We start from the raw sequence: 13674 nt of genomic DNA, 5'->3' as shown, positions 1-13674 counted from the left end.
CCAATTAAAAGGCCGTCACCAGGCCCGCTATCCAATTGAGGACGGTGGGCAGCTTCTCCATTCTGCCGGACCAATCAGAGGGTCAACAGCTCGGCAGCCTTACCAGGACCACTAATAGAAGAGGCCACTGCTGAGGCTGCAAGAGGAGTGAGATGGCACCTCCAATTTGAGGCACCCTTGCAGGGGAAATACAAAATTAGTTACTCTGCTGGAGCCAGGAAGGCAGGCCCCGAGGACTGGAAGGGAAACCCCCTCCAGCAGCAGCATCGGGGCCTCGGGAACAGGCGTGACGAACGGGGCCTCCTCCTTGGGCCATGGTGTACCCTGATATGAAGGCCCCCTGACCTCCATTCAGCTGATGGCCTCCCCACACAGCGAGGGGCTACTCCGCTGCCAGCAAAATGCCAGTAACCTGGGAAAATGGCCATCGACTGGCCTTTTCATTATATAACATGGCTGCCTGCCTCCAGTTGGTGGGCTGCTGAGGCCTTGCTGCACCCACTGCTGGGAAAGGTGCCGGCAGCAGGACTACATCGGGGAGCCTCCCAATGCCATTCCTTGCCATTTACCCACCCCTCTCACCTCCCAGCCCATCTCTAGATTCCCAGCCTGAGAACTGGAGGCTTGAGACAGAGAGACAGAGAGAGATTGGGGAGGGTGAAAGTTATAAAGAGTGGGTTTGCAATACACCTTTTGTGAAATTATTCATGAAAATTTCCCTCTCACTGGAAAGTGGACATGGTCTACTGAATCCTGCAACCCATCACCACTTCTGCAGTTAGTGTCTGATGGATTGGTAAACAGAGGGACACTGAGAGAGGATCTACAATATACTTTTTGTGAAGCTTGGTGATAATTGGCGATTGCCTTTTAATTGTCAATTGAATGCAGTCCCTTTGTGTGTTCCTCCCTTCCAGTTGCAGGCTGAGCTTGTCTCTCTGCGCAGTAAACAGGACGAGACCATCACTGAGAACCACAAACTCAAACTGACCAATCAGGAGCTGGAGATGCGGCTGGAGCAGATCCAACAGGAGCTTCAGGAGGCCCAGGATCGGCTGGTGGGTCAACAGGAGGAAGCAGCTCAACAAGAGGAGAAAGAAGGGTAAGAGACTCTGCACACCCCCCGCACCATTTACACATCCTGCACACTGCATACACACCCCACACATTAGATACACAGCCTATATACTGTGTACACACTCTGCACACTGTGTCCACGCCCTGTACATGTTCCCACATCCCACACAGACTGTGTATACAGGGACAGAGTGATTATGAACTTGGAGAATTGAAAATGAGCCAGAACACTCAACATATGGGCTTTGCTTTCTCTCCTCAGTATTGTGTGCTCTCCTTCAGTCTATATGCCACCATGCAATATCCTGGGAGAACAGGCCACAATTTAAATACCCAGACATATTCAATGCTCTGTTTTTTGACTTGAGACATAAAGTGCAGGCCTCCTGTGGCCTCTTCTGATGGTGGCTCAGGCAGACCACGGTGATGTTTGAAGAAGCGTTGGGAGTTTCTCCATGTCCCGGCTCACTTTCTTCCTCCTCTTGCGACCAAAACGAGCAACCACCAAAAGCAGAATTACTCACTGCCCATCTCACTGCTGGGTTTGGATTTAAATTGGCACAAAATGGTTACTGTGTTTCTCCACATAACTTGTCAAAGTATGTAATTCATTGGATGTTTCTGGGAAATATGCTAAGATTCTTCATAAATACCACAGTCTTCCTGAGCACAGGGCAAATATCACACTATGAGTATTTGATTTGCTCTATCTTTTGTTGTCACTTTCTGAACTGCTCTTGTAGCCACAGTATTTATGAGGCTGGTCCAGTTTCTGGTCAATAGTAACCCCCAGGATGTTGATGGTGGGGAATTCAGCGATGGTAATGCCATTGAACATCACGGTGGGATGGTTAGATTCTCTCTTGTTGGAGATGGTCATTACCTTGTGTGGCACAAATGTAATTTATCATTTATCTGTCCAAGACTGACCAGCTCTTGTTGCATGAGGGCACAAACTGCTTCAGTATCTGAGGAGTTGCGAATGGTGCTGAACAATTTGCAATCATCAACAAACATCCCCACTTCTGACCTTATGATGGAGGGAAGGCCATTGATGAAGCAGCTGAAGATTGTTGAACCTAGGACACTACCCTGAGGAACTCCTGCAGTGATGTCCTGAGGCTTAGATGTTTGGCTTCCAACAACCACAACCATCTTCCTTTGTGCTAGGTATGATTCCAACCAGTGGAGATTTTCCTGTTGATTCCCATTCAATTCAATTTTGCTCAGGCTCCTTGATGCCACACTCAGTCAAATGCTGCCTTGATGTCAAGGGCAGTCACTCTCACCTTACCTCTGGAATTCAGCTGTTTTGTTTCGTCCAAGGCTGTAATGAGATATGAGGTCGAGTGGTGCTGGCAGAATCTAAACTGAGCATCGGCGAGCAGCTTATTGGTGAATAAGTGTCACTTGGTAGCACTGTTGATGACTCCTTCTATATTTGACCCTGATATGAGCTTTCAACCACATCTCTGCACCATCATTAAGACCACCTGTAAGGCTCTCACATTGTAGATCTGCTATTGTAAATCTCTGGAAGAATCACACAGCACTATCTTCTGGATTGCTGCCGTAAACTGAACCTCTATTATCAACTCCCTCTAGTGGCACACTGTGCATACTATACCAAGCATGTATGATGACCTCAAATGAATAATACACATGCATATCAAATGAACAATAAATGTACAATAAACTGCATCCCTCTCCTTCTTGATGAATGAGAGTTTCAATGGTTTACCTACATTGTTCTGTTTGGACATTACTTCAGTTTGTAACAATCGCTTAAGTATGGTGGACGTTTCCACTCACCAGTAGGATATTGACGTGTGACATCAGGTGTTGATTTAACTTGTGCTTCATCTGAAGTGTTCATGTCTGGATCGGACGCAATGTTTGTGAATGGATGGTGTTTGCAACAATTTGAAAAACAACGCATTTCGTGTGATGATTTGTGACCAATGCTTAGCACTGATCGGTAATCCTTTTGTGTTGGGATTTGTTTGCTTTCCAACATAACCATCATGTTTTACAAGCACTTTGTCCCCTGCCTTTAACGATGTAGTTCCGAATTTCATGTTTCGCTCTGCGTTTGCTTTCATGCGATCGTTCTGTCCTTGATCACGCTCACTTACATGTTGATCATGAGCTTTGTGGGGTAGCTCAGGAAGGCGTGTGCACATCGGATGAATGAAGATGAGTGTAGCTGGAGGCTTTCCAGTGGTTGAGTCAGGAGTCGCTCTGTAATTGCGAAGAAAACGATACAGCTCCTGCTTCCACGACATGCTCTCAGCAGTAGCTGTACGGATCACTTTTGTCAAGGTACGCATGAATCTCTCAATTTTGCTCTTGGCCAAAAGGGTCAGTGAAGCCCAGTTAGTTCGTGAATTTACTGAACTCATCACTGTTAAATGGGGGTCTATTGTTGCTTCTCACCGTTTGAGAGACTCCAAACAAAGCAGAAATCGGGTCAAGCTTTGGGACGACTGTTTTCACTGACATGAACATAATTATTTGGGAATCTGCTGTAGATGTCAGTTACAACAAGTAAATGCTCGTCAGTGGGCAAATCTGCAAAGTCTACACTAACCTCAGTTTATTGGCCTGCAGGTAGCTCAGAAATGTTGAGCAGATCACGATGATTTTACATTATGGTGGCAAACACAGAGTGATTTTGTGCTCCACCATGCTGTCAATTCCCGGGAGCCATACCTGTTCCTGAAGAATTTGTTTGGCTTTGACAATTCCCTGGTGACCCTCATGCTATTTCTACAACACGATCTCTCAATGACTGAGGAATGACGATGCAGTTGACACCTAACACAAGATCAGAAATGGTTGCAACAGTGAGCTCATTTTGAACATTGTGAAGACGTTGTAGTGTGTGAGCGACTTTGTTTGTAGATGCTCTCTCAATCATGCTTTTCCTGTTTGGGATTCCATATCTGCCATACATAGCTGCAATGCTTGCCCTTGTTTTGTTGCCACTTTAATGTCAGTTAATGTTAGTGACTTTGCAACTGCATTTACGCTTACATAGTTAAGATGTTGTTTGATAGTTAGTTTTTCGTGACTGGTAGGATTGATTGTCAGCAAAGGATGGCACAAACGGTTAAACTTGCCTGGCTGATACTCAACACGGAATTCATACTCTTGTAGTTTGTGTATCCAATGCTCTATTCGAGTAGGTGGTGGATTGTTGAACAGGCTCACTAGTGGTCTATGATCTGTTCTCACTTCAAACTCACTTGCATACAAGTAGAGATGAAAGTATAGGATGCTCCATGTGATTGAGAGTGCTTCTCCCTCTGTTGGTGAATATTATTGTTCTACGGCTGTTAACGATCTGCTTGCCACCACGACGATAGTTGGGTGACTTGCTTTGTCTTTTTGCATGAGAACTACATCTAAGCCAACCAGACTCACATCCACGACCAACTGGGTGATTTTCTCAGGATCGAAGTCGGCATTTGGGCAACTTATTGACAACCGCTGTTTGATCTAGTGTACAGCTTATTTATGCGATTTAGTCCACTCCCACTTGGTGGTCTCTTTTGTCAGATAGTAGTGGGGGCAGACAGCGTAGCGAGGTCAGGAATAAAACAACTACAGTATGTAATGAGCCCAAGCAGACTCTGGACTTCATGCAAGTTCGTAGGATCTGCAGCATTTGCAATAGCTTCAACTTTCTGTGGATCAGGTGATACTCCTTCATCGCTGGATACATGACCAAAGAATTCGATTCTGCTTTCAATGAACAGGCACTTGTCTTTGTTCAGGGTGAGGTTGCATTCTCTAAGATTTTGTAGGCATTCATGTAGGCGTGTCTCAAGTTCACTTTCAGTGTAATTGCAGATGAAAATGTCATCATTGACAATCAGCCTGTCCTCAAGTCCTTGTCGTGCAAATGAATCATGTGCTGAAATACCTCAGCTGCTGAGTTGACTCCAAAGTTGAGCCTCTTGTATCGAAAGAGCCCGATGTCAGTGGAGAATACAGTAAGATATCTCGGTTCTTCTGCAAGCTCAACTTGATGGTAGCAGGCATTGAGGTTAAGTTCAGCAAAACATTTGGCACCATTTACTTTCTCAATGATATCATCAGTTATTGGTGTCAAATGTCTTTCTCGTATTGCTTGGTTGGCGATGCATACTGACACAAATTCTGATCTTGTTCATGTTCTTGGTTTTTTTGACAACTTGTCTGGGTGCAACCCAAGGAGTGGCTTCATCCCTAATGTTCTTAATGATGTTGAGGTCAAGCAAGTGCTGACGTTCCTTCTCTATCTGCTTTCTGATATGGAACAGTATTCGGCTATGTTGACAAACGACTGGACACACCTTGGCTCTACAGACAGCTTGCCAATACTTGTGTCAGCATACAGTTCAACAACCTTGTTGGTATGCATAGGAACTGTCTATGTGACTGCAATCATACACAGATCTGTTGCTATGCGGAAACTGATGAGCATGTCATATTCTCCCATTCTCCAGATATGACAGAGAATACAGCACTCGTTCTGGTGTCTTTGAATGCGACTGGCATTTCAGAAGTCCCAAGAACTTTCAGTTCTGATGAAAGGTCACAGACCTGAAACGTTAACTCTGTTTCTCTCTCCACAGATGCTGCCAGACCTGCTGAGTATTTCCAGCACTTTCTGTTTTTATTTAAGAACTTTCAATGGTTTGTTACTGTTGTAGGGGAAGATTTTTGTAACCCCTGGTTTGCAAAGGATGGGCAGTCCTGAAGTTTGTTGAATATTTTATCTACCATGATTGACAGTTGCTCCTGTATCTATGAGAGTATCTACTTTCGAGCAGCCAATAGTCACAGTCATGAGTTCTTTATGTTGTCTTATGCAACAGAATGAGGTATGTGAATTCCAGTTTGTTGAAGATGTCGAACAGGTTTATTAACAGCTAAACTAGTATATACACTACAGAGCAAACTATTTACAGAACCTTTGTCTGGGTGTTATAGTTGCAGGGTGACTATGGCTTTTAGTCACATGACTATATCCTGGTACTTAGCTCATTAGCATACTGAGTTCTTAAAGGACATCACTCTTAAGGCGATCATACAACAGTCACTTGTGGCTGGTAGCTGCATCCGGAAGAGAGCGCCAAAGTATATTTAGGGTTACCTATCACTACATTGGCTACATTCTCTCATCCTTTTGGTGTGGTACGCGTACGTGGCACCATTTTGCGAGTTGATTTACCAGTTGATTTTGCTGACGAGTAGCAAACATGAGCAAAATGGTTACATTCCCCACAAGATTTACACTGCCTGCCAGCAGCAAGGGACACTGTCTTGTTGTGGTTAAGCACCACCACAGTGGAAGCATTGTTTGGACAAGTCATGATCCTGTTTGCTAGATTACTGTGGTTACTTTGCACATGGTTGCCTCGCACATGAGTGATGAACACTGTTCACAGGAGTTGAGCTCGAAGTGTGGCAGTGGCTATTGGCAGCTTCAACTTCAGCATCTCTGGACTCTGAAAGGGATAATTATCTTGCTAACTCCAGCAAGTCTGACAGCTTTCTGTCTTTCTCGAGTGCTTTTCTGCGTTCTTTACTAGAGGGGGAACCTTCAATTATTTGTGTTTGGATTTGCTACTTGACATCTGCGACATCACCAAAGTCACATGTGGTTGGCAGTTGTCTCAATCGCATGCAATATTGTTCAGTTGACTCATTTGCTTCTTGTTTGATTTATCAGAAAATAATTGGTTTGTATGTTATATTCTTCTTGTGTGCGAAATGAGTTATTAGTGCATTTTTTTGCTGAGTCTTAGTTGTCTTAGGCAAGCGTAAATTTCTCAAAAATTATTTTCCAATTCTTCACCTCCATAGTGGAGAAGAAAGGCCTTTTTTTCTCTTATCATTGGTGATTCCAAAGCCCATCATTGTACCCTCGAATCCACTTCTGCCAATGAGGGAACACAGATGAGGGCTCGGAGTGCACATTAAAATGTGCTAGGTTAGGCATGGCCGCCGCCATCTTGATCATCATTGCAGCGATAGGGTGTGATCAAGGCACAATCACATCATCATCAAAAGTAATAATGGCAGGTGGAACAAATGTACATCTTTGTGGGGTGCTACAATCCTGCAATAAATTTTTCTCTAAGGTTTAAGCAGACCTAACTACCCTTCCAATGGTGTACGAGACAAAATGGCAATCCTGCATTAGCTGCACAAAGATACAAGGCCTGCTGTACACAAAGCCCAACACAGTCTGTATTTGACAATCTGCATTACCTGGAGCTCATAACAGAAAGCACAGCAAATTATACCTGACTGTAAAGTAAATGCACATTCCGTCCTCGTCGTAGATTGTAGATCTGCTATTGTAAACCTCTGGAAGAAACACAGCACTACCTTCTGGATTGCTGCTGTAAACTGAACCTTTATTATCAACTCCCTCTAGTGGCACACTGTGCATGCTATACCAAGCATGTACGGTGGCCTGAAATGAACAATGCACTACATATCAAATGAACACAGTCTATTTGCACCTCTGTAGCATCACCATCTCCACCCTTTCCTCAGCTCTTCTACTGCTGAAACCCTCATCCATGCCTTACCCCAAGACTTGACTATTCTAACACATTCCTGGCCAACCTCCCACATTCTACCCTCCTGATCATCCAAAACTCTGCTGCCCATGTCCAAACTTGTACCAAATCTCATTCACACATGACCCCTGTGCTCACTAGCCAACACTGGCTCACCATTAAACAACACCTTGATTTTAAAATTCTCATCCTCGTTTTGAAATCCCTCCATGGCCTTGCCCCTCCCTATCTCTGTAATCTCCTCCAGTCCCACAGCCCTCCATGATATTAATTGCTCTACCATTGGAGGCTGCACTTTCAGTTGCCTAAGCCCTGATGTCTGGAATACCTTCCCTACACCTCTCCACCTCTCTACTTCACTTTCCTCCTTTAAGACACTCCTTAAAACCTGCCTCTTTTATTGTATTATCTTTCTAGATTAATGCAAATGAAGCCGAAAGGCAGGCATAGAGGTTGAACCAAAGCTTTAATGGAGACTTCTTGTTGCTTCAGCTCACACATGCTAACTGACTGTGCAAGAGAACTAAATCACGTGATATTGCATTACTTCCTGTGATGATATACATATTAGCATAAACATAGATTTAAACAATCATATTTAACATGCGAAAAAATACACTGTCACGACATCGCCCTTCCCTTAAATGACAACCTGATATAGTATAACATTAATATGTATATGAATAAGCAACCCTTATGAGATATAAGAAATTTGGCAACTATAACACTATTTACATAAAACATTCAACTGTAACAAGAACATTTGAAACATTCCTCTTCAAGGTATTGTCTACGTTTGGAACCATGCTGGTCGTTGGCTGACTCAACCAGACTTTGTGACCACAGCATGTGGGTGTGTTCTCGAACTGTCCGTCCTCTGCTCCTGCAGATTGTGTTTGGGAGGATCATCCTCAGTTCTCAGTGTGTTGTTTGTTGTCTCTTCATCTGCATAATGTACTTGGGTATGTGTAGACGGTGCTGGTTGGTCACCTTGTGCATGGCTAGCGGAGAGTCCCCTGAGGTAAGATCGATTCCTTCACAGTACTGCACCATTTGGTGTTGTCACCTCATATGAACATGTTTCTTTGCACACCTTGGACACCTCTGCTGGGATCCATGTCTGTTCTTGCAGTTGTAGGATCCTCACCTTCTGGCCAACGCACATTGGTCATAATTCTGCATCCGCATGCACATCATGTGTGTCTTTCATCTTATTTTGTTTCTGACGTAACTGGCCTGTGATCAAGGGCAACTTTGTGAGATGATAACTTGGTAGTGTGGTTCTCACTGGTCGACCAAACAGAATCGTAGCAGGTGATGGCAATCTGGAGTTTAATGGCATTGCATGAAGTTGTAATATCGCAATTTGGACATCTTGTCTGGTTTCTGAACACTTTTTGATCAGCGATTAGACTGTCCTGACCATATCTTCAGCCATCCCATTCGGACGAGGATATTGGGGAAATGATGTGACATGGTTGATGGACCAACGTTCACACATATCCTGGAACGGTTTTCCCGTGTATTGTGGATCGTTGTCAGGTATCACCTCTACTGGGGCACCAACAAGAGTAAAGGTGGCACTAACAGTGTTGGCACTGCTGTACTCGATGTGTCTTGAAGCTCCTGCTCAATAGGAAATTTGGAGTGATAGTCACTAGCAGACAGTCTTCTCTGCCCACAGAGCACAGATCTGTTGTTATCTTGGTCCATGGTGATGACAGTGTGTCATGCAGTTGGAGGGGCTCCTTTTGTTAACTAGCCTGGTGTTCCTGACTCACATCACAAGATCTCACCATCTAGTCAATGTTCTTGCTAATACCGGGCCAGACACTGACTCGTGAACAAGTCATCTTGTCCTCTCTATTTCCATGTGTAATTGACATCCTTTGAATAGTACTCCATTGGGGATATACCAAATTCATCTTGATATGGCCAATACGTTCAAAGATCTGTAGGGATCTCCTGAATGGTCTCAGGCCAACCCTCTACAACAATCTACCACAGAGTTCGGAGTTTGAGGTCTTGAGAAGTCGCCCTCGGGAGGTTTCTCTCTCTCATTTTCACCAAAGCACATGAGATCTACGTTGTAAATGTCCTCCAAGCTTGCAGAGACTTCGTCCACCTGGAAGTCGAGTGGTATGTCTCGTGCATTCCCAGGGTTGGGCAATCTACTTAGAGTGTCTGATAGGACCATCTGATTACAGGGTTTGTATCTGGCATCACAATTGTAGCCCTGAATCTTGATGAATAAGCTCTGGAGTTGAGGCAGTGCAGTCATGAACAGTTTTCTCCAGATCATCTCCAGCAGCTTATGATCTGCCTCAACCATGAACTCTTTCCCGAATAGGTATGTGTGGAACCTCGTGATCCTGAAGACAAAAGCAAGACTTTCTCCTTCAATATTGGAGTACTTTACTTGTGCAGGTGACAGACGTTTTGAACCAAATGCGACAGGCTTGTCGTCTTGAGGAAGACAGGCACCGAGACCTTTCTGCAATGTGTCCACTTCTAATGTTGTTGCCTTCCGAGGGTCATAGTATTGAAGACATGACTTGGCTGACAGTGCTTGTCTCAACACATTGAATGCATGATGGTGATTGTCCTTCCATAGAAATGGCTTGCCTTTCTTCACCAATTCTCTTAGTGGAGAAGCCTTCTCCGTGAAGCTCGGTATGTACGCAGCAAGGACGTTGAATAGACCTACACACCTTTTGGAGGTCGTCCTTGTCTTCAATTTTCCCAGGAACAAGATGGACACCTGAGCTTGAATAAATGGCACCAAAAAAATTTATGTGATCTGCCTTAATGGAGCACTTTTTGTTGTTGAAAACAAAATCTTTGTGCCCGGCAGTCTCTGTTAACAAGTGTAGCTTCCTGTCATGCTCTTCTTCCATGCGTCCTATTATTGTGATGTCGCCCACAATGCACACACAGTCCGAGACTCACTCCATTATCTGGTCCAGATGTTATTGAAATATATCCTGGCTGACCAACAGCCCGAATGGAAATGGGGGAACAGTACCTGGTAAATGGGGGAACAATACCTGGTAAATGGGGGAAATGGTACCTGGTAAATGGGGAAAGGAAACCTGGTAAATGGGGGAGAAGGCACCTGGTCAATGGGGGAAACGGTACCTGGTAAATGGGGGAAACGGTACCTGGTAAATGGGGGAAACGATACCCGGTAAATGGGGGAAACGATCCCCGGTCAATGGGGGAGACGGCACCCGGTCAATGGGGGAGACGGCACCCGGTCAATGGGGGAGACGGCACCCGGTAAATGGGGGAGACGGCACCCGGTAAATGGAGGAGACGGCACCTGGTAAACGGATTTCTGAATGTTTTCTCCTCTTGCGACTCTTTTGACAAGTGTATGGAAAAATATAAATTGTTTTCATCTAATTTGGAAAAGTGTTTCACTCCAGCAAACATAGGCTTTAACTCTTCTAGCTTTGGTATCTTCTGAGGACGTCTCTTTAATGCTTTGTTTAGCATCCTTGGGTCTTTCTTTGGCCTCCTTGTCTCGAGAGACAATGGGTAAGCGCCTGGAGGTGGTCAGTGGTTTGTGGAGCAGTGCTTGGAGTGGCTATAAAGGCCAATTCTAGAGTGATAGACTCTTCCACAGGTGCTGCAGATAAAATTGGTTGTCGCCACGCTTTAGCCCCGCCTTTATGGCTGCCCGCCAGCTCTGGCGTCGCTGGAAACTGACTCCCACGACTTGTGGTCAATGTCACAGGACTTCATGTAGCGTTTGCCGACGTCTTTAAAGCAGAGACATGGATAGCCGGTGGGTCTGATACCAGTGACGGGCTTGCTGTACAATGTGTCCTTGGGGATCCTGCCATCTTCCATGCAGCTCACATGGCCATGGTCTAAACATAGTCAAATTGAACTGTCCTTCTTGATTGTGGTCATGATGGAACTGCACCAGTCCATGTGATGTTGCACTTGTTGAATGATGCCCTGTTTTTCCATTCCACCCGGTTCCATCTTCAACTTATCTTGAATGTGCACGCTGCATTTTTGCAACGGGTCAATTGATGGTGTAGTACCTTCTTTAAGGTGTAGGACTGCGACCCCATGGAAATTCCCAACCATGTCACTCCGGTCCGGGTACAACCCCTGGAGGTTTTATACCAATCCAATTGATGTACACCTGTTTTGACTGCTGTGGTTTTCTGACTGGGTCAACTCATGGATAGTGACCATGTTAACTTCATTGTACACTGGCAGCCCTACTGCTAGTCCTGACACATCCACTATGTAGAATATCTGAGTAGACCATGTTGACTCTTTGTACCTGCATTCCAGGTCTAGGGGACCCAGGCACTTTATTGTTGAGCCATTGTATGCTGTAAACCTCATGCTTATGGGTTGGATCACAAACTTCCATGCCTCATGGTACATGTCCTTGAGCAGGTGGAAAGGTGGAGTGTTCGCACTTGCACCTGTGTCAATCCTCATTCTCAATCGATGCCATCCAGCCTTATTGGGGCTGACAATCTGGAGTGCTGCAAAAGCTACCATTTTGTTAACAGAATGGACCTGTGCCACTAAGGTGATCCTGAGAAATAGCTGTTCACCTGTAGTGTCTTCACCTCCATCCACCTCATCCAGTTTGGTCAGTCATTCCCCCATTTCGTGGATGGGTCTATACTTTTGGCGATGTCTGGAAGTGACTCGCCTCTGGGTGGCATAGTTCTGCAGTTTGAGCACTGCTCACTCGGGCTTCTCCCCGTGCTCTGCTACTGGATGCTCTGCAGAGTTTGGCCCCGTGCCCTCTATGCCCACATACCTTGCATATGCTGGGCAACTACACAGTTGGCGGGATAGCCCACAGTTACTGCACACCTTGGGTGCCTTGGATATTGTACCAACAGGCTATTCGGACCCGAAGGCTTACAAACACTGTCTCCCTGTGATAATTGCCTCTGTGGCATCCACTCCACACCATGTCCCTTTGGCTTTTCCAGGAGGTCTTTCGGGAATGCTTCAATAGGAGGGGAGGTGATAACCAACTCCATAATTCATTCCAAGAGCTCAGTAATTGAGAAGTCGCATTCTTGTGCTTTCTCTCTGTATCGGTTAACAAAGTTGTCCAAGCTCTCATTGGCTTTCTGTCTACACCACATGAGTTCCAGGTGGTATACTCTGAAATGAACTTTAATTTTAAACTGACTTTCTAATGTTGCCCATAGCTTTGATGGATCCTTCTGGTCAGAATCAGATAAACCAGAGGTATTGATTCTGCACAGACCTTCGTTTCCTATGGCCACCCTAATTTTTATCGCCTGCTTCTCTGCATCCACAACCTCGTAGTCTAGGAAGCATAGTTTATTCCTCTGCTTAAACAGTTTGAATTCACCTGGGACATCAGGTGCTTTCCAGTCCATCTCTGGGAATCTGGCTGCCACTGCCTAAGCCTTCTACTCTTTTCACCCCCTGAGGGACAAGCCTTGCTTTAAAAGTTGCAGCAAGCTATGATGTCTGCAGAGCTGAGCAGGAGACACACCCTGAGCTGTGCTGCTGCAGCGTGGGCTTGTCAGCTTGGAGGCGGAAGGGGCCCTGGCGTCAGGGTCATCTAATGGTGTGCAAGTGCGGCGACGACAGGAAGGAATCTGCACCAAAAGGTGCACTGATCTCTGCAGCTGAGGCTACTGTTGATTTTTGTCTTGCCAGCTTGGGGCAGAATCGGGAGTGCACTCAAATCACCTTCAATCTCTGCTCACACAGCTGCTCTCCCAATGTGAGAGCTGTGATCCAGTGGCAGTGCTTCAGGTAGGGCTTCTGAATTGTCGTCCTCAGCTGCTGATCAATACTGTCAACTCACTATGGCTGCCACCATATTGTATTACCTCTTTCTAGATTAATACAAACAAAGCTGAAGGAAAGGTATAAAGGTTGAACTCAGAGCTTTAATGGAGACCTGTTCTTGCGTCAGCTTACATGTGCTTAACTGTAAGAAAACTGAATCATGTGATATTGCGTCACTTGCGACTCCTCAGATACTGAA

At 45.3% G+C, this 13674-nt stretch overlaps 1 protein-coding gene across 11 annotated transcripts in view; it reads left to right on the top strand.

The window, feature by feature from the left end:
- Positions 1–13674, top strand: part of LOC137383779 (trichohyalin-like) — a 251631-nt gene that overhangs the window by 207848 nt on the left and 30109 nt on the right. For all 11 annotated transcript variants that reach the window (XM_068056969.1, XM_068056972.1, XM_068056968.1 and 8 more), the window contains one exon: positions 918–1102. In XM_068056969.1, the coding sequence (XP_067913070.1) occupies positions 918–1102 (185 nt within the window). The remainder of the gene's footprint in view (positions 1–917; positions 1103–13674) is intronic.

The sequence above is a fragment of the Heterodontus francisci genome, chromosome 25, assembly GCF_036365525.1.
Source record: "Heterodontus francisci isolate sHetFra1 chromosome 25, sHetFra1.hap1, whole genome shotgun sequence".
Lineage (NCBI taxonomy): Eukaryota > Metazoa > Chordata > Chondrichthyes > Heterodontiformes > Heterodontidae > Heterodontus > Heterodontus francisci.
This window is presented reverse-complemented; position numbering and strand designations above follow the sequence as displayed.